Raw genomic sequence first — 22,840 nt, 5'->3', positions numbered from 1 at the left:
CTCCGCGGGCAGCCGGCGCGGAGCATCAAGCGCAGCCCCGGGCCCCCAGCGCAGCCCCCTGCCCCGGGACCCGAGCGCAGAGCCCCCGTTCCGGGGCGTCCTGCCTGCAGCGCCATGGCCAGCCCGGAGGAGGAGGAGCAGGAGGGGTCCCCCGCGGAGGACGCCCCCGGCTCGGACCCCCGCGCCCGGCTGCTCGGGGAGCGCGTGGTGCGCAGCCTGCGGCTGAAGCCGGAGCGCTGGGAGCGCTGCGCGGGCAGCCCCGAGGCGCAGCCCCTGCTGCGGGCCTTCCTGGAGGGCGCCGCGGGGCAGCCGCCGCTGCTGCTGGTGACGCTGAGCCCGGCGGGGCAGCTGGCGCTCAGCACCCAGCTCCCCGCCAGCCCCGGCCGCAGCAAGGCGCTGTTCTTCCTGCGCAGGGGGCCCGGGCCGCTGAGCGCCCCGCCCGGCCCCGGGGAGCTGCTCTACGGGGACCTGCCCGCCTCCTCCCTGGACCACTTCGCCGCCCTGGTGGAGGAGGTAAGCGGGGCGCGGGGGCGGATGGATGGGAGCCCAGGAGCAGCCCCTTCCTCTCGGCGGTTCTGGGCCCGGGCGGCTGGCAGGGACCTACCCCTGGGGCTGCCCCCCTTCTGGCCTGGCTCCAAGTATGTAGCAGCTGGGGGGAGCCGGCAAAGTGCCCAGCCTGAGGCCGTGCTAGTGCCCCTGGCCCCTGGGCTGGCCTGGCACCAGGAGGGAACCTCTCTGGTTTCCACCTTAGTTCAGGTTTCAGAGTAGGAGCCCTTTTAGTCTGTATTCGCAAAAAGAAAAGGAGGACTAGTAGTCTCTAAGGTGCCACTAGTACTCCTTTTCTTTTCACCTTAGTTCAGAGATCTGTGATCCACCCCGACCCTGGAGGCTCTGTCCCCGCAGAATGACTGAGCCAGGTGGAGGTTAAGGAGCTGTAGACTGGCCAAGTAGTGGGGTCTTCTTCCTCAGGGAGCAGCAGCTCATGCTTGGGGAAGCAGATTTCAGGGTCAGTCCCTGCTGTGGTGACTCACCCAGGGGTGTCCCCCAGGGACACAGGTCACCATGGTGAAAAACAAGTTGCTAAGGGGTTGTGTGCAATGTTAAGGTAACATCAAGGAGAACAAGTTGCTAAGGGACAACAATGAAAACTGGAACCCACACAACACAGTGTAATGCTGTGTACCTTGGTACATCAGCCCCACATATCCCTGCTCCCAGATACCATCCATTCCCAGAGCAAAGCTGCTCTACTCATCCAAACTCACAGGCCAATAAGATACCCTTAATTCTGCCCTTTGTAAGCCCAGGCTAGCCCAGAAGGGAAGCATTTACAAAACCAAAACACACCTGTAGACAGGACCTGTTTAATGCCAGTGTTCCAGTGGGATTAATCTGTATTTCTCATGGTTAGCTTGAATCTGGGTTATGTATGTTTAGAAGCTGTCAAGAATCACAACCAATATGTCCTTTTGTTTGTAGCCTTAATTCTGTGAACTAGGATGTGTTCCTAGTATTTTTCCCAATGGAGGTGTCACTTAATGACATTTTTTAAAATAAACATTTATTTTGAATGTGTTCAGTAAGGATTTAAGATGGGGAAATCTACACAATGATAAGAATGTATGTGGAAGTAGGTGTGAATGTGGCAGTATTTTGGAGTTGGCATTGTTATATTAAGACATTGAACCTTCAGCTCACAGTTGTAGGCTACCAACCAAGTTATTTTGATTTTGTGGGGTAGCATATTTGTTTATGTGGAGCAATATTACATCTCAGTCTTTTTGATGGGTTCTGCAATTTGGTTAAGTCATAATTGCACAGATTGCAGTGTTCGTGTGCTGTGACTTTGTTTGTAAATGGTGATAGGTAGCATATGAGAGGACTTGTAAACTCCAGCTGTTATGTAGAATTTTTTGGGTGTAATGAATAGTTTTAGACTGATGTCACTGGGACTCCTTTGGTCATGTGTCCTGAGCACGGTGCATGTTCTGATCTCTGCTGTGCATATTTCTTTATGTAGCTTTTTGTCCAGGAGATGTAAGCATTGTTTTGTGGCATTCCACAGAGGGTAGAGTTAAGGGTCTGACTGTGGTGACAATAGGTGAGTAGGACTGGTCGGCTGAGGGAATGGGAAGTGTGTGAGTGAGAGAGAGAAGAGGAGGGATGTAGGTGAATGGCTTTGTGCTGTGTATCCTGGCTTTGCGCATTTGGGTTTTGCGTTGCTGTCTCTCAGCCACTTGAACTGTTTTTCACAAAGTGTCTTTTTTGTGTTTGAATTTCCCGGTTTTCTTGAAAATAGAGAGAGCGAGGCTGGCTCAAGAGGACTCAACCAAGGAGGCTCCTCCTCCTCCCCTGTGCAATTGCTTTGCACCTGCTGGGTGTGCAGAGTAGGGTGAAGCTGCTCTGGTGCCAAGGGCTGCATGGCTCCCCTGGGTGAATTGCACTGGGGCTCAGTGCCAACTCCACAGATTCTTCTGGCACAGGGGATGTTTCAGAGCAGATCGAGGGCAGGAAGAGACAGGCCTGCACCACAGGGATCTGCAGGTACAGTGATGCCCACAGGGACTATGGCAGTGGGAGGTAGGGAGGGCAAGCTAGGGCTGTCCGCAGGCTGCTCTAACCTGCTACTGTGGTCTCTGTCCCCTGCCTGCCCCAGCATCACATCAGGGAGGTGCAAAGCCTCCCCTTTGGTCCCTGTGCTCACTCAGGAACCCAAAGTGCTATAGAAAATCCACACTCAGATCATTCGTGACTCTTCTCTGATGTGAACAAACTGCACTATTGGGCTGGATCAGCCACTCACACTGGGAACAGGAGCAGGCCCTTCCTCCCAGGGTGGGGCAGGCCATGCAGATGAGCCCCCAGCTCTGGGGTGATGCCTCTTATGGGAACGCCTCTGCTTGTGTCACATGTGCTGCTCTTTGGCAGAGGGACCGAGCTGGGCCTGAAGGCAGTGCAGGAGCAGCCCAAGCTGCTGAGCAGGCTTCACCCTCTGCTGAAGATCTTCATGTGATTCTCTCATCTTCCTATTCTCCTAATCTGCCCTGTCAGCCAAGCCCTTGCCTCTGTGAAGGAGAGCGGTACCCCAAGAGGTAATGAACACTGGTCTTGCTGGCTAGGTCAGACTGTCTTCAATGACCTGCAAGGAGGACTTGAAGGAGTCTGAAGAGTCTCTCCTTTTGCTAACCAGGGCACCTGACCAGAGCCCAGTGTCTCGGCACCTTTTGTGCTGCAGTAACGTGTATGGCCCTAGCAGCTGGGACGTCATGCAATTAAGTTCACTGTTTTATTGGGGATTTTTCATTTTTTAAAAATAATTTCTGTGTGGCTGTTAACGTGAGAACACTGTACGGAGTGAACACAGGAATTGTGGACTTGGTGGCTGCAGCTCTGTAGTAAAGGTTGACTTTTCCACAAATGACACGGATTCAGCTTTTTTGTTATGTATGACAGCTTCCCTGTACCCTCTCCACAATTACAGCACGTGCTCCTTGAGCTTTGAATGACTTCTCAAAGTTAAACATAAATCCATTAATTAGTTTATGAATTAAAATTAATTTAAAAATGCGTCCTTTAAGAACCTTAGCAGCTTGTTAGACTCTGCTCAGTCATTGTCTTTTAACAGAGAAATTGGCAGAGATGGATCTTGAGAAAATCTGGTGCAATAATTCGTTGTTTTTGAAGATATAGATAGATGAAGAGATAGATATTTAGGATTAATGGTAACTTGAGCCATTATTTCTTATAATTGAAAGTTTCCCCTTCAGCAGAGGCTGAGGGATAAAGTTCTGCTCTAGAAAAACTTACGAAGAATTGCCCTCCTTTCAAAATGGCTGCCATCTCCTGTTCTCATTGGGACTGAAGCCATAGGTTACCTTTAGCAACGGTAGCCAACCCCTGCATTCTGCTGCACCTCTCTGTGTCCAGCTTAGCTTCACTCCAGTTGGGACCAGTGGGAGGAAGTGTCCATCTTTGGTAAGGACAGCTGATGGCTTCAATCCTATTGAGAACAATTTGAGATGGTGACCATTTTGAGAATGCCATCTTAACTGAGGGTGAAACCAACTCTTTGGACTTCACTTGGAAACCAATAGGCAGCCAGTAGAAGTTCCAGAGCACGGATGTCGTGTGCTGCTGCCAAGATGCACTGCATTGTGCACTGGCTTCAGTTTCTGGGTTGATTTAAGGCCAAGCCCCATGTACAGTGCACTGCAATATTCTAATCCCACGGTGATAACACCATGAATAATAGTAACCAGGTCCTCATCTGAAAGAAACGCACAACCTCAGTACAGATGAAGATGGACAAGAGCCTTCCTAAAAGATGCTGCTATATGATTATGATCATCTAGCAAGAGCTAGGATACAGTATTCCATCAGTCACAGTGGCTCATACAGTCCTTGCCATATCTTCTGGTTGCTTCCTCCAACCAATAGGCATTACCTCTGTCTTATTTGGACTAAGCTTCAGCCAGCTACCTCTCATTCAAGTCCCAATCTCGCCCATGTGTAAGCGGGGGAATAGTCCCGCTATTGTGGGGAACTTTCCTGGCTTCTGCACTACCCCGGTGAAGTGGGCTAGTGAAAGGATATGAGTCCTCGCTCCCACTTTCTTTACCCAGAGGCCTCCCTGTCCTTGAGGACTCCCCTTCCACTCTCCTGTCTGGCAGAGTCCTCGTAACCCCAACAAGGCTGGGCCCAGGATTCCTGGGGGGCTCGACCCCCAACCCTGCTGTGGTCACCTAGGACAGCGGCTAGGGTGTCCCCACTCCGGGGTACTCTCTCTGCATTAGGCACTTCTCTGACCCACTGATCATTACATACAATTTAAAGCAAATGCAAGTTATTTAATCAACAATTAATTTTAAAAAGAATAAGGGAAAATGGGAAAGATTAAAGGAAACATATCACCCGTTCTGTGGCAGGGAACATCACAAACAGTGTCTCTGGAATGTCAGGACAGTTCACAGTCTGTTCCTGGTAAGTCCCAGACCGCATTCTCAGGCCCTGGCTGTGCTGCAGAGATGCTGTGGGTTGGACACTCGCTCTGGTGGTGGGCACACACTCTCAGGCTCTAGATGGCAGGGTCCTTCTTCACAGCATTGCCCCTGCCCTGTCAGGGTTACCAATCCCCCTCCGAGTCTGGCCTGCAGAGCCTCCTGGCTGAGGCCCACTATCCAGTGTCCTCCTTCGCTCTCCCCAGCTGCTCATGACACCCAGCTCCGGACTGCTCCAGCCCCAGCTCCAGCTCCAGCTCCACTCTCTCTTAGCGCCAGTTCCACTCTGCCTCAGCACGGCTGCTGCCCTGCCTCCAGCTCCCTGGGCTGCTTCTCTGGTCCCTCTGGCTCTGGTTGCTACAGCTCTCCTCCCAGGACAGGTCTGCTCTGCAGGCTGCTTCTGTGACTGCTCCCAGCACTGACCTGCTTCGTGGGCTGCTTTTCTGGCCCCTCTGGCTCTGGTTGCTGCAGCTCTCCTTCCAGGGCAAGTCTGCTCTCTCTGGGCTGTGCCTCTGGCTTTGGGGCTGCAGCTCTGCTCCCAGGACAGGGTCTGCTCTCTCTGGGCTGCTTTTCTGGTCCTTCTGGATCTAGCACAGCTCTGCTCCCCAGCTCAGTGTGCTCCCCCTGCTTTCTCCTTAGCTTGGCCCCACTCTGTCTGACCCAGGCAATTCTAGCTTACAAGGAGGACGGGACCCCCCTGGCCTCCTGACTCCCTGATCAGCGTGCCCGCCCAGTCATTCAGGCTGACTTGGAGCATTGGCCTCTCCCCATTGTTCCTGGGGACTGTCAGTCTCAGGGTCCTGATTTCCCATAGACCCTTCCCCGTTTAGTACTGGGAGATAGCCAACCAAAACACCACCACTGAATGTTAGTAAGGGGGCAACAGTTCCCTTACACATGCATCGCAGAACAGTGGCTGGTTTGAATCAGACAGATGCACTGCTGGCTGTTAGCATACGAAAGCACTGGTCTCTCGTTTCCTCTCATTACCCTTTCTAATGGTCTTGCACACAAGTGGAACAAGAGTAAAGACATGAGGGGATCTTGCTGGGCTCCAGATGAGTGTCCTCAGTGATGAAGAAAAGTCTCCTAAAGGCACCTTCTGGAGGGAATGGAGTCACCAGAGAGCAACCCCATCTGCTCCTGTTACATTGTGCAGCTTAGGACAAATGCTAGTGAAAGCAGCCTGTCGATTTAATCATATCAGCCTGGACACCCTGTCTCCTTCCATCACTAGGGTGAGATCATTTCTGCTAGAGCAGTTTCTGCTCTGTGCCCTGATTGACAAGGATCAAAGAGACCTGCGATATCTAGGTGTTCTGCAAGGCGTTCTGTGTCTATAATCTTAACTAGAACTGGAAGATTAGACACTGGGCAATTGTCAGCTAGATTGTCAAAGTTAAGCGTTGGTTTTTTTGAACAAAGGAGACACACCCCAAAACAGTACTGTAAGAGAGACAGGCATGCTGTCCTCCCTAGGCTTTGGCTATCTCCACTAGCAACAGAAGATCCATTCTGATCTTGACACAGTATCAAGACAATAATGCTTTAGCTGAGCTCCAAGTAGCAGCTTTGCAGATCTCAATCAGCACAGGATGAATAAATGCTGTGGAAGTGACCGCCACCCACTCTCCAGTAGAAAGGTCTGTAAGTTGTTTTGGTGGAGGAACTTCACTTGAGCACACAGCATGGGTGGATACAGAATGTGATCCCATTGGATCGCTTCTGGACTGAATGGGACAGGCCTTTCTTTACCTTTTCAGCAAAAGCCATAGGCAATATTGGGGAGGTTTTGAAAGGCATTGTCCCCACAGCTGTCTGAATACCTGAAGTGTGCAACTGAGTTTAGCATGGAAGATCACGAGGCTTAAGAACAATTGACACAGGAACGGTCTTATTTCAATCAAAATATGGGACCACAGTCCAGGCTTTGGGATGGGATGTTAGGATGGCTTCCCCCTTAAGAAAACTGTCATCAAAGCCTGCACCTTCAAGTCTCCTGGCATATGAGATAGCCTGCAGGAAGGAACCTCCAATGACAGGTGAAAGGAGCAGATACGAAGAGGCACTGAAGGATCCCCCGTAGCCTAGATGCAGTTAGGATTGCAGTTCCTTAGAGTCACAGTTTTTGGTTTTGAACATACATGGTTCTCAGACCTTTAACATGCTCTTTTTAAAAGGCTGCCCACAGACTGAGCTCTCTTGCATTGAGGAGTTGGAAGCCAATCCCAAATCCAGTAAAGACAAGGAACATTTTAAAATGACTAGTAAAAGGACAAGAGCCCAGAGCCATCCATTCACCCACTCCTAGTTAGAGCCATGTGGGTGTAAAGCAGGTGGGCAGATAGTGAGTGATGAAGGGCTGAGTGGAATTGGCTGGGTCCCTTTTCTGTTCCTTTCCAGACTCTCAAACATTTGGGTTTTTGAAAGGTGTAGAATATAGGTGAGAGATACTGTTTTGGGGTGTGGTGGGACTCCAGCATCACATACTTTCCAGCATAACTCCAGCTGAACCATTAGCTTTTTATTTGGGAATAATATTTAGATTTCTGAGCTCTTTGTTTTAGACACTGATAAATGCAGAAGCAAGGAGCAAATAATGCCTACAAAGGAGTTCTGGCATTTTGTAACTAAACTGTGTCCTTTTGAAAGGTGCTGAATCTACAAACCCTCTAATTATCCACAAAACAGGTGGTGTGTTGGGGGCAGAGATGCAGGCTTCTTCACACGTGTCCCAAATATAAACTGCAAGGACTGCTACTGTGGGGTAGAGAAGAAGTAAATTGCCATGCCTCATTCAGTCCTTGGATACTGCTCCGATTGCCAACAGGGCTGACAATTATAATGGGTGTTATATGAATGCCAGTCAATTAGAAACCAGCCTGAACCCCTTCCATGCTCATTTCATGTGGGCACACAGGATCCAGTTTGGTGGCTGGCTGATGAAAGGCTCCAGGGCCCATGAGCTATCCAGTCCCATTTGGCTTTTTCTTCTTTATTACTTGTCTGCTGTAAACTGGTTTAATGGTTTATATTACAGGTAGTAGCACCAGTCCTGGCAAACCAGAAGAACCACCACAGCTGGCCACATGTGGTGTCACAGGACATTATGCGTCATGTCCACAGCCTGAAAAGTAACATTTTTGTGGTTATTGGTCAAGTAAAAGGCAAGACCCTGCTCCCTCTTCCAGCAGGTGCCGAGAGAATGGAGTATATAGATTGTGAAAATGAAAAAACGTAAGTGAAGTTTTGAGTTTTCATCTACTTTGCTCACCGCATGTTTGTTTTTATTTCTGCTAGGAATCCCATGTAAAAATAAGCAGGACTTTCCTCATTCACTGTCCATTCTCCTTGCTAGTCAGTCAAAGAAGTGAGGCCTAATACTCAACCTGATGGCATTTCTGTTTGTCTGCCTGTAACACGATAACTTTTGAAGACCACATCCAATCAGTTCCACAATTTCTGAGAACATTCAAAGCATTAGTGGGAAGAGCCCCATTGATTTTGGGGGCAGTCAGGAAACTAAAACACTGGAAAAGCCTCATTTCCTTACAGTGTCCATTTGACGCTCTAGGCAGATGGGGATTGTGACATCAGACATGACACAGCCAATCATCATTCACACCCTCTAGTCTAGTTCATTTACATACTTCAGTCCTATTGTTTGAAATGCACCAGCAAAATATACCTGCAGGTCAGAACTGGGGAGCTCTGACAGAGTGAGGAGGCGTGGGGGTTCAGGGCTGGAATAGTGGGAGCTGCTTCAGATCGGGAGCTGTGTTGGAGTGAGGCTGGAGCTTTGCACTGTGGCTCCCGCCTCACTATGCCTGGCTCAGGCAAGATCATTTTACTTTTGTCCAATCAAAACTTGTAGTTTAGCTAGACAATGTCCATTTGGTGCCACAGGTAGAGAGATTCCTTTGCCTTTACCAGCCAGGGGGCACTGTCAAGGGGAGAGATGACCAAGGCAGGCAGCAGGGTTAGAGGTTGAGGTTTAAGACTACGGTTTGGGTTTCTCGAGGGAGGGAGTGCTGATTGGTTGAGTTATCTATGATGTCCTCAGTGCTACTGCTCAGGCTCAGCACCATAAGGGCTGCCACGGGAAGTTGTGAAACTGCTGAAGCAAAAAGGAGAGGAAGAGGAGTGGCTTAGATTAGGTAACATTCAATGTAGGTGAAATGGTTACAGGGTCAGGGATAGAGACTGTGTCCCTGCCACTCCCCACACTTGCCAGCTCTGCTGGCAGTAGTAGTGGAGAGTGTAACCCTCTTGTCTAGTGGAAACAAACCCTGTTCTTTATTGTTTTCTTTGCCTCACCACAGTGCTGCTGCCTGTTTTGAGATGATGCATCTTCCTGCCTAGGGGCCTGTTCCCACTCCTGTTCAGAAGAGCAGGATCAAGCCAAAGATTGTAACTGAGAGGTTCAGTGATTAAATACTGCAGTGACAGGCGCTACAGAGAAACCCAGGATAGACAGGTCCTGAGAGAAGCTGGTCCCCATAGCTGGCTGAGCAAACGGAGGCCCAACTCTGCTCTATGGCATTTCTTTGTCTGTCTTTCTGTCTGACACACAATAACCTTTAAAGACTGAGCCTATTTGGTGCAGCAGGCAGAGGAACATTGTGACATCCAACAGTTATCATGAGCTGTGTTCCCTATTTCCAGCCTTCTGGGCAGCAAGCCGGCACCTCCTCTGCTCCTTCAGGTTGGCAGCCACCTTGCATGGTTTCTCCCCTAGCTGAGTCTATCTAGTAAGTCACTGGAGGCACGATGGAGCAGGTTGTGCAAAGAGTAGCATTTGGAGAGATGATTCTGCTTGACGCATAGTCTCCCCAGTGCTCCTCCTGGGATGGGAGACTCCACACCACCCCCTACTGGGGCAGTGGCATACATGCCTCAGTCTTGACCATGGTGTGCAAGTTCAGATACTAAACACGAGCGAGTCTCACGCCCAGGGCATTCACATATGCCTCCGGGGGTCAGAAAGGAAGATGTCTGGATGCAATATTGTTTCTGCCTGCCTTCCCTTGAATGATCAGGTACTGGTCACTGTTGGTGGCAGGATGTTGGCTTAGATGGTGTTATCTGCTATAAAGGCATTTTAGAAACTTTCTCCAGAATAAATGTACTGTACTAAAAAAAAGCGTGGGGATTTAAGATACACAGCACCTTGCAAAATAAACATTGGCATCTGGTTATTTTGCACAGGCATATCTGATTCCAGTGCATTGTCAAACAAAAACCAAACTTCACAGGGAGACTTTATATTTACTTTCTGCAGTGTGGAACTGGTGGATAAATCTCTTGTACACACCATTGAGTCAACAGTGATAGAATGGAGCTACCAGATCCAGGGAGCGTTGAAAAGAGAGTCATCAGAGCCACTTCTGCAAGGCAGCAACCCCAATCCAAAGGTGGAGTTAGAATTCTGGAAAAACAGGTGCGTTGCAGGCAGCCTGGCAGTGTGTGTTTGTCAGTCGAAGCTCATGTTGCATGGAAGGGAAATGCTGCAAGCAGCCAGCACTACTCAGACAAGATATAAAGACTCAAGATAGAGAAGTTTATGCAAGCTCATAAAATAACCATGAGCTGAAAAAAACATCGGAGGTCACTGCTGGTGCAACTGGAAGTATTTCAACTGAGCACCAGTGTAGGGGCTGCAACTCTAAGGGAGCTTTTCTAAAATCCCCCTTCCATCACCGCTAAGAACAGGTGACACTTTGATGGGGACCCCGGGTTACAGCCTGGAACTGTGAGACCGCTCTGCCCCCTTAACTCTCCAGCCTGGGCTGTCTCTCTCAATGCTTGGCTAGTGACAAGCAGCAGGTGCTGTTATCACTCAGCCACCAGCATAGAGACACACCCAGCTAAGTTGCATGAATGCTCTCTAAGCCACTCATGAACTGTAAAGTGGGAGACTCCAGCAAATCCCTCCAGCACCCAGTCTTGCACCCCAGACAATGTACCATCTTACACTGCTCAAGACCTTCTCTTGAACAGTGCAAATGTATTAATTAGTTTGCCACTTTGTCAAAAGATAGGCACCAGCCTTTGTAATCTGAGCAGATTCCCCAAGCACTTTAGATAAACTCACTGGTAAAGATAAACCATTAAAATAGGCTTATTAACTACAGAAGGATAGATTTTAAGTGATTATAAGTGGTAGGCATAAAGGTCAGAGATAGTTAACTAAGAAATAAAAGTAAAATCACAGTCTAAATCCTAAACTCCATTAGACTAAGCAAGATTTGAATCAAACAGCTTTTCTCACCCCACTGGATATTGCAGGCAGGTTACAGTTCTTAATACACTGGCTGAATTTCCTTTTCAGCCTGGGACTAAACGTATCAGTTTGAAGTCTTTGTTTTCTCAGCGTTCTTGTTGCCTTTAGTGTAGGTGGGGGAGGAGAGAGGTAATCACATGATGCCACTGTCCCTTATTTTATACTTTCAGTTCATGTCCCAGGAATTATACTGGCCCAGGCATGTCCTAGTAGGCCTTGATGAGTCACAGAGTTGAGCAGTTCCCATTGTGTGGTGCTTGTACAACTGTCTCTCTCAAAATTATAAATCTCTTGTTTGCAGTTCCCTTGCTGGTCAATGGCTCACGATGGTTGCTTAACGTCTGCCTGGGTGAGGGTCACCTCCTTTGTTGCCACTGGAAAGCTAGTTGTGGATGTCTCCCGGACACACAAAGTATTTCAGTAACAACCATATAGCAGAATATCATCATTTCATACACACTAACAATATACATGTTTTGAAAGAACAGTGGGTTTCAGCAGATCATGACCTTTCATACGATACCTTACATGGCACGCTTTGTATGAAATATCACAACCATATACAAATGATTAGTATGGGGGTTACAGGGTGCTACTTTGAGGTACAGTGTGTCACAGACATCCGTAAGGGCTAATGGAAGCCTCTCACTGGGCTTCTTCCCTTCTCTCCAAGAAACTCAAAGCCAGTTTTTGAAGCCCAGAACATGTTACATTTTCTGATGAAAAGGAATCTGTTTCTCTGCTTGCAGTGAGGGGTTAGAGGCCCCATTGGCAGCGACAGACCCTGACTCAGGAATCAGACTTGCTCCAAGCTGTTTTTATTTACAAAAGTCTCCAGTGGTTTAACATGCTCAGCCAACTCAGTTAAAAATGCAGAGCTAATTTCCTGTCCTTCTCCCCTCCTGCCTGGTACTTCAGGAGGGGCACCTGGCAATTGGACTGGGGGTGGTCACTGCCTTTGGCCCCTGGACTGGGCTTCCCCTCGGAATAAGGAGCAGCCTTCACAGTGCTGGAGCCCATGAGGCCCGAGCCTGTGAGCCAGCACCCATGTAGTCTGGGTGTGAATTGCTCAATGCAGATGGAGTGGAGATGGACGTTCGTTTGCTTGGGTTCAGCTGCTGTGATTTCTACCTTGAGCTCTCATCTCTCTTGCTTTGCTGTAGGTGTGAGGACCTGGAATGTATTTACAATCAGCTGAAAACTAAGAAGGTTAGGAACATGGCCGAACTGCTAGACAGAGTGCAGAGCAGCTACTTCCCAGCCTTCAAAGCCATGTTCAGAGATGTCTTAGAAGGTGAGATTTGGGCACCCTCTTTGCCTTAGCTTTGCTGATTTCATGTTTGGTCTTTTCCCCATCCCCTGATTTTTATAGCTGCAATCCCAACACGACTGGTCTGCAGTGGCATTGGTCCTTGATGTCCTAGTGGAGTCTTGGAGCCTGTGGGGGAGGGATTGTTGGGAAGGGCATCCTGGAGGAGGAAGGGGCAGAAGGGTTAGAGGTTTGGAATTGTAGATGACTCTGCAGTTTTGGTACCATACTGGGACCAGTCTGATTACTGGTCTGTGGATCCAAAAACCTTCCAAAGGTCATGGAGAGGAATTTTGGGATTTGTTCCACCTTTAATAATAATCTCATATTAATCCAGAGTGCCTCATCCTGATGGATTAATGTCACCTTCTACTACAGTGTGATCATGGTGACTGTTTTACAGCAAGCCACAGCCCTTCACAACAGTTTAGGGTAAGAAATGTTGAATACTGTATCCAACTGGAACTACAAGGGGAGTTTTCATTAGACTACTTATTGCCCAAACTGGAATTTAGCCTGGACACCAGGGTTCACACCCAAGTCTTGTGAAAATAATAGTTTGCAACTGCTGCAGGCAGAGCACCTTTTGGTCTGAGGATATCAAGGCACTTGATAAAGGTGGGCAAATATTGTTCTCCCTGTTTTTCTGAGGAGTCATTGCAGGTGTGGAAATGTGACATGACCAAGGTCACGCAGCAGGTCAGTGGCTTGGCTGAGTAGATAACTCAGATTTTGATTCTGAGTCCTCTGCTCTGACAAAAAGTCTGCACTATCTCCAGGAAAAGTGCAATGGGTCTGAGTGCAGTAAATGGTCAGGTCCTTGGTTTTATGTTTCATCTGAAAAGAGTGTCTTCTAGCATTATGTTGGACTCCTTAGAATCACTCCATACAGCTCCTGGGATCGTCTTCAAGATCTTCCATCCAGTACTGAGCTGCTTAGATCATAAGATCTGACAAGAACATTGTCCTAATTGGTATCACTTCTAAAGAAGACGTAGTTATAAAAGATTAAAGCCTGGGTTAGTGTCCTCTAGGTGATGCAGGGGATTAACATTCCAGCCTTTCTCCTCTTCTTATTTTGCCCTCCCAGTGCATTTACACTGGAACAAGAGGAACTACTCCTTTGGGCAGACAAAAGACCTTTGCCTCCCTATTTAAATCAGAATTGTAGGAATGTTGACACGTTTATTCAGTAATTTTGTCATTTTACAGAAAAAAAAGCATAGTTTCTAAGAAGTTTTCTACTGTCTGTCTTTGAGAAGCAAAATTACAGCCAAGCAATGCCCAACTCTGCAGAAGTTCAGTCTTCTTAAGTAAGCCATGCCCAGTGGAATCCAGTCCAGCTCAAACAAAATCCTGAGAATTCACGGTAGTTTCCTTCATTATCGGGGAAGGAGGAATCTCTGAGATGGCCATGAGGGCTCGCTTGATAAGGGGGATTTAGGCTGAGCGTTACAGCGCCTAAGCCCCACCCCCTCAAAAGAACTTCAGAGCCTAAGTCTGGGTCAGAGGTAGGGGCTTCCCTCTGCTCGGCATTCACCGCTATTGAACCCGCTCCTGGAGTTAGGCTGACCTGGCTTAAGAACCTTTCTCAAGAAGAAATGCGGAGGTGTGGTTGGTATCATTCCGACCATACCCAATGGTTCGAGCACTCTTCCAGGTTGCGGGAAACCTAGTTTCAAATCCCTGCTCTGCTCAACTTGATCAGCTCCTGCTTTTCCTGTTTGGTGAGTTACACAGTGACAGAGGGTTACAATGCAAATGCTCAATATAACTTCATACCATGGCATACAGATATAAGTAGGATGAATGCATGCAGCATCCTACAAGCATTCCATAAAGTCTAAACACTTCCTTATCACACTAATACCTATTTTAACTGTATTAACTCGCAGGTGAGCCAGACTGGTTTCTGGTTATGCGTTTGTCAGTGTTCAGTGAGGCATGAGTTGGCACCTGGTCTGCCAGCATCGCAGCCAGTATCTCTCACTCCTTCATAACCATTCTAATCGTTGTTAATGTTAGAGAGACAAGCTGTCTGTTCTAAATTAGTTCTTCAAGTATTACTCTCCTAAACAACTAACACTCTTGTATCAATTGGCAAGCAGGTTTATAGCCTGCAGAACTGTTTTTTGTGCACCCTTCTTTGCTATTGCTAAGTCTTATTTTATAAGCAAGTAGTTTTTAAGTGAGGTGAAACTTGGGGTACACAAGACAAATCAGACTCTTGAAAGGGGTACAGTAGTCTGGAAAGGTTGAGAGCCACTGCTCTAGACTAATCTAGGTTAGTAACATTCAAAGGCACAATGGTTATGGCTTCCAGGCTTTGGGGCATGTTAGGTGCATAGCGATCCTAACCGCTTCACAAGCAGCTTTTGTGTACTTTACACTGTAAAACTGATGCAAAAACAAATGGAAGCTGGCTCTATTCAGAGTCCCAAGGAGTGACAGAGTGTTGTTGGTTTTTTTGGTGGTTGTACTGTTTTCTGTTTCCCTTTGCTGTTCATTTTTCCAAATAAATTGGCTTCATTTATTTTGCAAGCTGAGATTTTGCCTGTTGGTGTGAAGTGAGATCAGAGGTAATCAGAGCCCAGGCAATAGCTGCATGCTAGGGAGGGACAGACCTCACCTTTCATGTGTGCTGTTTTTTCTCACAGCTTTGACTGAGGCCCAGGATATTAACCTGCACCTGACACCTCTCCAGCGCCACTTGGAGGACATAGAGAGTGTTGAGTTTAATGAGGTGAAGCCATTGATCAGTCCCTTGCTCCACGTGGTTTGTTTAATCTGGGCCACGTCCAATTACTACAACACGCCTGCACGGATCATAGTGCTGCTTCAGGAGATCTGCAATCTTCTCATCCAGCAAGTAGGTGGCCTGGACACTTTAAACCACTCCCTGAGCCCCAGAGCTCAGTAAAAAGAAAAAGAGGACTTGTGGCACCTTAGAGACTAACAAATTTATTTGAGCATAAGCTTTTGTGAGCTACAGCTCACTTCATCTGATAAATCTCTGATGAAGTGAGCTGTAGCTCACGAAAGCTTATGCTCAAATAAATTTGTTAGTCTCTAAGGTGCCACAAGTCCTCCTTTTCTTTTTGTGGATACAGATTTACACGGCTGCTACTCTGAAACCTGAGCTCAGTAAGAAGTTTCTATCTCAGGGTTTCCACATGTGGGGTAGGGGTCAGGGTCAGGATACGCCCCACTTGCAACACTGCACCTTGACCCTAGGCAATTGGCTTTCACATCTTCCACTAGACTTGTCTGGGATTTCCTTCACCTGAAGCAAGAAGCAGCCACTTGATTCTGCCAGCCATGTAGTGTCTGGGCTGCACATCCATCCATGTTAGACATGAAAGCCATTACAAACCGCTGTGCCCCATAGTGCCAGAACTCACATTTGCTTAGAACGGTTTAGAGAAATGTCAATACTGCAGTGCTAATGCTTTGCACCAAAGAGAGCTGCTCAGTCATTTGCCTTTTATCTTGCATCCCAGCTGTCCTTCAGCTGAGTTTTTATCTACTTAGACATATGCTCCCTGCACTTCCAGGAACACCCACAATCCCAAGCGTGGTGGCACTTCCATAGCATGGTCACCCAGGTCGTGTGGAAGCCCCTCTCTGGGGGTTCCATGTGGTCCCAGCTTTCCCAGGAGGCCATGAGCAGGGGTAGCGGGTTCCTGCTGGATTCTCAGCCACAGGACACCACACCATCACTGCAGATAGTCGCCAGTAATGCTTGCCTTTCCCCTCTGCGCCTGCCCCCAGGGGATCCCAGAGGCAGCAGCAGCTGCGGTAGTTCTGTGAAGATACCCCTTGCCTCCTGTGGATCCTGTCAAGATCTGCAGGTTTAAGAGCAGACTCTCTGGCCTATATGGGGCACAAACTCTCCTGTTTGCTCAACAGAGGAATGCTGAGGGAGCTCTGTTTGTTTCTGATTACGGCATTTGCACACACCCCAGTTTGTAGAGTCTGCAGGGCAGAGCACAGTGAAGTGCTTAGAGCTCTGCTCGGTCTTGTATAAATAATAATGATCAAGCCCCCTGCAGATTGCAATGAAAAAAGCCAGGTGAAAACAAAGCTTACGGCATCACAGAATTCATTACATGGTTTTGTAAAACAAAATGGCAGCTGGCCTGTTGGCTCTCCACAGGTTTCCTGGTCTCTACAGCCTGAGGGGAAGGCTGCTGCTTCTCCAGAGGGGGAAGGACCAGCCCCCCACTTTAGCAGTCAGCTGCTTTCCACCCCATTGTGGAGCCGTCAGTCCTGAAACCAAGTGAGAGGCTGGGTGTCAGACCATCACCTAGAAAGGCCTTCTAGCTCTCTCATGCTAGGACTGGGTTCTGGACTCTGAGAATAGACCATGGAGATGGAGTTCTGGCGTTTGTGTTCATGGCAGGCAGGAGTTGTGGAAAAGTGTCCCCAGATTTCATCCCCAGATCTTTAGATTTGCTCAGAAAAGCTTTTAAAAAGAGCCACATCATCTCCCCACCCCCCGAGGCTCCCCCATATAATGATTTTTTAAAACATTGTTTAGCTTGAGAAACACATTTAAATGTAGCCAGCCCAAAAACCCAACCGGACCCTTGGGGCAGCAGAACTTCAATTCTGGTTCTGTCACTGTAGGCCTGGAATTACCTGACCCCAGAAGACATTCTGAAGGGGGAAGCAGAAGAAAGTCTGGGCAAAGTGCGGGAGGTGCTCAGCATCCTGAGATACTTCAAGCAGACGTTTGAGGGGAGACGGGAAAATCTCCACACCTACTTTAAATCAGGCCAAGGAGTGAAAGAATGGGACTTCCAATCCCTCATGGTGTTTGCACGGCTGGACAGCTTCCTAAGAAGACTTGAGATGGTGGAGGTGAGTATTTGGTCTTGAAATACGGTGAAACCCGAGACAGCACTTTGCAGAGATAAATCCACTTATGACAACAAACCCCTTCATAACCTTCATCCACCTTGTAGGTAAGGAGCCTTCTCATTTTTCCAGTCAATTTTCTGCGAAGTGGGGCAGGGGCATTGGTGGCACCATATCCTAGCTAAAGAACATGCGGAATACACACCTGGGTCCTCTCTCTGTGCTGGCATTGGTGTATTATTGCTCACAAGAGTCACTCCAAAGAAGCAGAGCCCTCTAAAGGGGAATGTGTGGCACTTACTAGGTTTCATGGCACACAGGTGCTAGAAATCCATCAGCACAATCTCAGTCCTGGGGCTATGGGTGCTGCTCAACAGCAGGGCTGCCACCTGTCTGAGTGTTCCTAGGATCTTCCCTTTATTTAAGGTAGCTGTCCTGGGAAATCTGTATGGTGCTCAGTACACACTGCCAGCTGGCCAGGTATGTGGGCTTGGGATTGTCCTAGATGTCCTGGTTTTGGTACCTCAAAAGTTACAACCCAATTCAACAGCTCTACCCCCAGCCCCTTAGCCAAACCACTTGCTACATCTCCAGCCACCCACCCCTTAGCCAAACTGCTTGCTACAGCCCCAGACAGTTCTCCCCCCGACCAAGAAACTGCCTGTTCCAGCCCCCCACAGCCCCACATTAGCTGTGTATTAATCTAAATTTAGTTTAGATGTTTGTCTAAATCCATTCAGTCTGTGGAGGACCCCTCAGGCCTTGTGCCCCGTGTCCCCACACACTGCTAATCCCCTGCTGGTGTCCTTGGCCTGCGCTTCACTGCACTGAGTCAGGGGGTGCTAGGCAGGAGTAGGTACCCCCTGAATTTCTGCATGGGCTCAGTTGGGGATGGTAGGCAGCCCCCCATCACACTGCTAAGAGAGCCCAGAGCTGTGTCCTGCTGCTGCTGCCCAGCAGTGGCCTCTGGAGAAGCTGGAGCTGGGTCTGGAAGCCAGTCAGTTCTCTTCGTCAGCAGCTGAGCAGCTCTTCCAGGCTCCAGCAGCAGCTGCTGCTCTTCCCATGTTCTCGGCAAGGAGGCTGAAGGCGGTTACTCTGGTAACTGAACTCCAGTAACACTGCCAGGTCCCCTTTTCAACCGGACGCCTGGCAACCCTACCAACTGATGATATTGTGGCTCGAGCATCACACATTTTCAAAGAGTGGTAGGGACAAAGGTATGCAACTGCACATTACAGTGGTTGGTACAAGTCGGGAGAAACAAAATGAGAGGGCCTTCAGGGGAGGGAGATTTCACCACTGCAATGCACTATCACTTGCCAGCTTCCAACTTGATGATGGGCTCCTGGAACAGTGCATGACGTGTATCTAGGTCTTGACTCTGCCAGGTCTACGCTTTATATATTAATTCTGACTTTACCTGTGTTGTGTAGTACCTGGAAGCTCTGGCCTGGGAGCAGGGCCCATTGTGCCAGGAGCTGAATGTAGATGCCATTCTGTTAAGGATTTGCATTCTTAGACACACATGTATATATTAAGAAACTTTTCACTTCACTTTTAAGGGGACTCTCTTCTTTCATTGCTGCCTCAGCCCGACGTCAGCAGATGCATAAAATGTAGTGGGCTGGCATTTGCCTCGTTTTAGCAAAAGTTCAGCTTAAATTAGAACATTTTGTTCTCGCTGTCTCTCAGAGGATATACTGCAACTGAATACAAAGCACTATTGATTGCAGCTCACTGCATTTTTTTATGCACCCCATTTAATTAACACAGCAGAAAACTCCCAATCACTAATGTCTATATTAAAGCTTTTCAGAATGATGTTTTCCATAAGAGCTGGTATGCAGTAAATCAAATTACCCTGGCCATTCTATCAAGACAAACATAAATAAAAACATTAGTAATTACAATTCATAATGAGAACAATAGGAACAATGAAGTAATTATGCACCGTAACTCTGCTAAGGATCTGGTGCACCAATTGCTTGTTGCTTAGATGCTAGGAAGGTGGGAGCTAGAAAGAAAACAGAGATTTTTCAGCTGCAATCTGCATCTTGTGGCTGCAGATAACTTAGTTATTTTTATTTAAAGTTGGGCAATAGTTACCAATGTGTGCCTCCTAATACACCCTTCAAGGTGTAGTGAAAGTGCCATGGGATCTGCGATTATTATACTGGGATCTTCCCAATTATACTCAGCTTTGCATGCATCGTGAGATGCAATTAAATGTGTCCTAGGCCTCATCATAATTAAAAACCTAATGGTCTCTAGCCTCTTCATGAGGAAATCCACAGGAAACTCCTGAGTTTCTTTTTTCTTCCTTTCTTCTGTTTTTTTTTTTTTTCTTTTTCATTCCCAAGCAAACCTCCTAGAATAGTGTGAGATAGGACTTCTTATTTTTACCTTGAAGATATTTGGCAAATTAAAATAGATTGCACAATGGCTGTAATAGCTATTAAATGTGGGTTGGCGGATAGATGTACATGGAAAGAGGCTCGTTTCTTTCCCTTCCCTTCCACTTTGTCTTTGTCCTGTTTTAAATTGTACCTATCTAACGAATCTGCTCTCTCGCTGAACTAGCACTCCGATAGCATGTATTCTGCAGGCAGTGCAGGAAGGATCTTTGAAAGATCCAGTTTAGTTAATTACCAATTACCCGGAAGCTGTGGTCTGTTTGGACAGAAAATTATTTCCTGATATGACTGAAATTGATGGGAGCTGTGGCGCTGCGGCTCCAGACCTAGGCATATTAAGATGGGCATCCCTGAATTAAGGCACTGATTTAGAGACCATTTTTGAAAATCTGGGCTTACGTGACTTGCCCAGCGTCACGAAGCGAGTCAATTACAAAACTGGGATTGGACCCCAGAGATGAAATCCTGACCTTCTGGAAGTCAATAGCAAAACTCCCAGACTTTCCCCTAGATCTGCTAATCTCCTGGTGCACTGTCTGCTGATCCATGTGATTCCCCTAATCGGAATATACAATGATGTGATATAAAGGGCTCTTGGGCACTTCTGTTGGATGGTTTGCTTGCCGCACTCATGCACTCCTTTCTGGTACTGAGGTGTCCAGAGCTGTCTCAGGTGTGTTCTCACCAGTATTATACACAAGGAAGGGGCTGTCACTTGCCTGGCCTATGATGTGACTCACCTCGGGATACGTCTTCGCTGCAGCCAGAGGTGTTAATGCAGCACGTATAGACAGACCCGAGCTAGCATTGATCTAGCTGGGTCAAGTACCAATAGCAGCGACGCTGCAGCAGCACAGGGGGCAGAGTGGGCTAGCAGCTGGAATGCATACCCAGCGTCCCGAGCAGGCTTGCACAGCCCAGCTGCCATGGCTTCACTGCTGCTGTTGCCCGGGCTAGCTGGATCAAAGCTGTGTGTACATGTGCTGCAGTCACACCTCTGATTTGAATGCAGGGTAGAGGTATCCTGAGCGACATAGAAGCTGAAGTCCCATTTTTCAAAAGTGACAGGTGCGTAAGTCCCACTGACCTTCAATGGGTTTTTGGGGCTCCTACGGGCCAGATTTTTAAAAAGATATAGAGGTGCCTAAAGACACAGCTAGGCACCTCGTGGGATTTTCAGACATGCCTAGAGGCTGAATACTCAAAAGCGGTTAGTCCCCTGATTTTGGTGGAAGTTAGGAGTCTAACTCCTTTTGGCATTCAACCCCAGGTGCAGAACTCCCCTGGATCTCAGCAGTCTGCACCTAGCTGCTTTTGAAAATCCCACCAAATGTGCACTTTTCGGTGCTAAATACCTTTGAAAATCTGGTCCTAGGTGGCTAAATTGCTTCTTATCTGCATCTCTTCCCCTGGTTTCTGAATTGCTTCACGGCTTAGGTGGGAGTTAGACGCTGGATGCCCACAGGGAGGCAGCAGGGCAAATACTCAGAGGCAGGGACATAGGCGCTAGGGAACATTTACTGCAGGGTCTTGGGCGCGGAGTGAGTTTAGGCACCTGGAGGGTTTGGTGGCAGTTTTGTGCATGGCACTAGTCCCCAAAACAGGTTTGTAGGTGTCTAACTCCCTTTGTGCACCCAGGCCTTACACATTTTTGAAAATTTTGCCAAAGTCTTAATAGTTTTCCCTGGGATACTCCACTAGATATTCTCCCACCCCCTCTATGACATGTTGCTATGTATCTCATTACCCTCCCTCTGGCTAATCTTCAGCCCAAGACTGACTTCACAATTTGCAGAATCCCTGAGAAGAAATTGGAAAGGACTAAACTGTTCCTTGAGTTGCCTCCCCTTGCATCAGCACCGGTGGAGAGGGAATAGATGCTTCCAGCTCTAGCAGCAGGGCTGGAGAAGGAGAAGATACGCCCAGCCTATGAGATGCACGGCTTGTGCTATAGCCAGCCCTATGTCAGTCCATATCCGGCACTAAGCATATGCTGATCACTTATAAAGTGTCCCTGTAGCTGTCCACATGGTTTCACAGTGTGAATGTGCCTCCTTGTTGTGAGAGCTGCTGTCATCTTCTTTTGTCAACATCTTAACTTGTTCCTCTGTTGATTGACTCTGAAGGATTTCCTAGCAACAGCCTTGGACATAATGAAGCTGGAAAAGCTAGAGTTTAGTGGGATAAGAGGAAAGGCGCTGAGCCAGCGGGTCCTGAGCCTGTATGAAGAGTTCCAGGAGGTGTACAAAGTACTTTCAGACCGAAGCTATGACTGTCTCGACACAAACAACGTGGTAGGTGGTACTGGACTCCAGGAGAACTAAATGTGTGTAAATGCTTTCAAAGAAGCATGTTCTTTCTAGATAAATCCCAAATCCACTTGAAATTCTCTAGCTTTGTTTCCAGGCTCTTCCTCCCTCAGTGCATCATTTCCTGATTTTTTTCTCCCCTAGATTGAAAGGTGCTTTTAGCCCCTGGCAGGTTGCATGAGAAGGCTGTCTTCTAAATTGGGTTCCCAGAGGTTACAGTGGGTACGTTTTTACACGCTTATAACAGAACTGTGGTTAGATGGCTGACCGTGTGTGTGTGTTCTGTCTGCGTGCTGTACTGACTTTGGCCAGATAGCCCATATAGCAGGCTCCGATCAAACTGCCCAATAACCACAGACTTGGTTTGTAGCGAAGGCACTTGTTCAGGTTTATTGTCAACGAAGCATGGTTCTAATGTCCTGGCTCAATGGTTACAGGTACACTGACACATGTATGCCCGTTGCAATGGACTAGCTTAGTTAATGGTGGAACTTTCGATTATCCCCTAGGTCAGTCAAAGACACTCCCTTTGAGATATCTTTTTATACATTAATACAAACAAGTTACATACTGCTCCTCTGACATAGCCAGTTACCACCCGTTACCTTGTACATCTTTATCCATCAAACTGGCATCCTGACCTTATCTTGAGGATGGGTCAGTGTGTT

General features: G+C 48.0%; 1 protein-coding gene across 1 annotated transcript in view; it reads left to right on the top strand.

Moving 5' to 3' along the window:
- Positions 1-22,840, top strand: part of DNAH9 (dynein axonemal heavy chain 9) — a 398,671-nt gene continuing 375,831 nt past the window's right edge. Inside the window, exons 1-7 of the mRNA XM_077834481.1 lie at positions 1-513; positions 8,038-8,234; positions 10,279-10,437; positions 12,444-12,574; positions 15,247-15,458; positions 17,219-17,452; positions 21,990-22,157. Coding sequence (XP_077690607.1) covers positions 115-513; positions 8,038-8,234; positions 10,279-10,437; positions 12,444-12,574; positions 15,247-15,458; positions 17,219-17,452; positions 21,990-22,157 — 1,500 coding nt within the window. The 5' untranslated portion in view covers positions 1-114. The remainder of the gene's footprint in view (positions 514-8,037; positions 8,235-10,278; positions 10,438-12,443; positions 12,575-15,246; positions 15,459-17,218; positions 17,453-21,989; positions 22,158-22,840) is intronic.

Source organism: Eretmochelys imbricata, chromosome 14 (genome assembly GCF_965152235.1).
Source record: "Eretmochelys imbricata isolate rEreImb1 chromosome 14, rEreImb1.hap1, whole genome shotgun sequence".
NCBI lineage: Eukaryota > Metazoa > Chordata > Testudines > Cheloniidae > Eretmochelys > Eretmochelys imbricata.
Note: the sequence above shows the minus strand (reverse complement) of the source record. Positions and strands in the feature narration are given on the sequence as shown.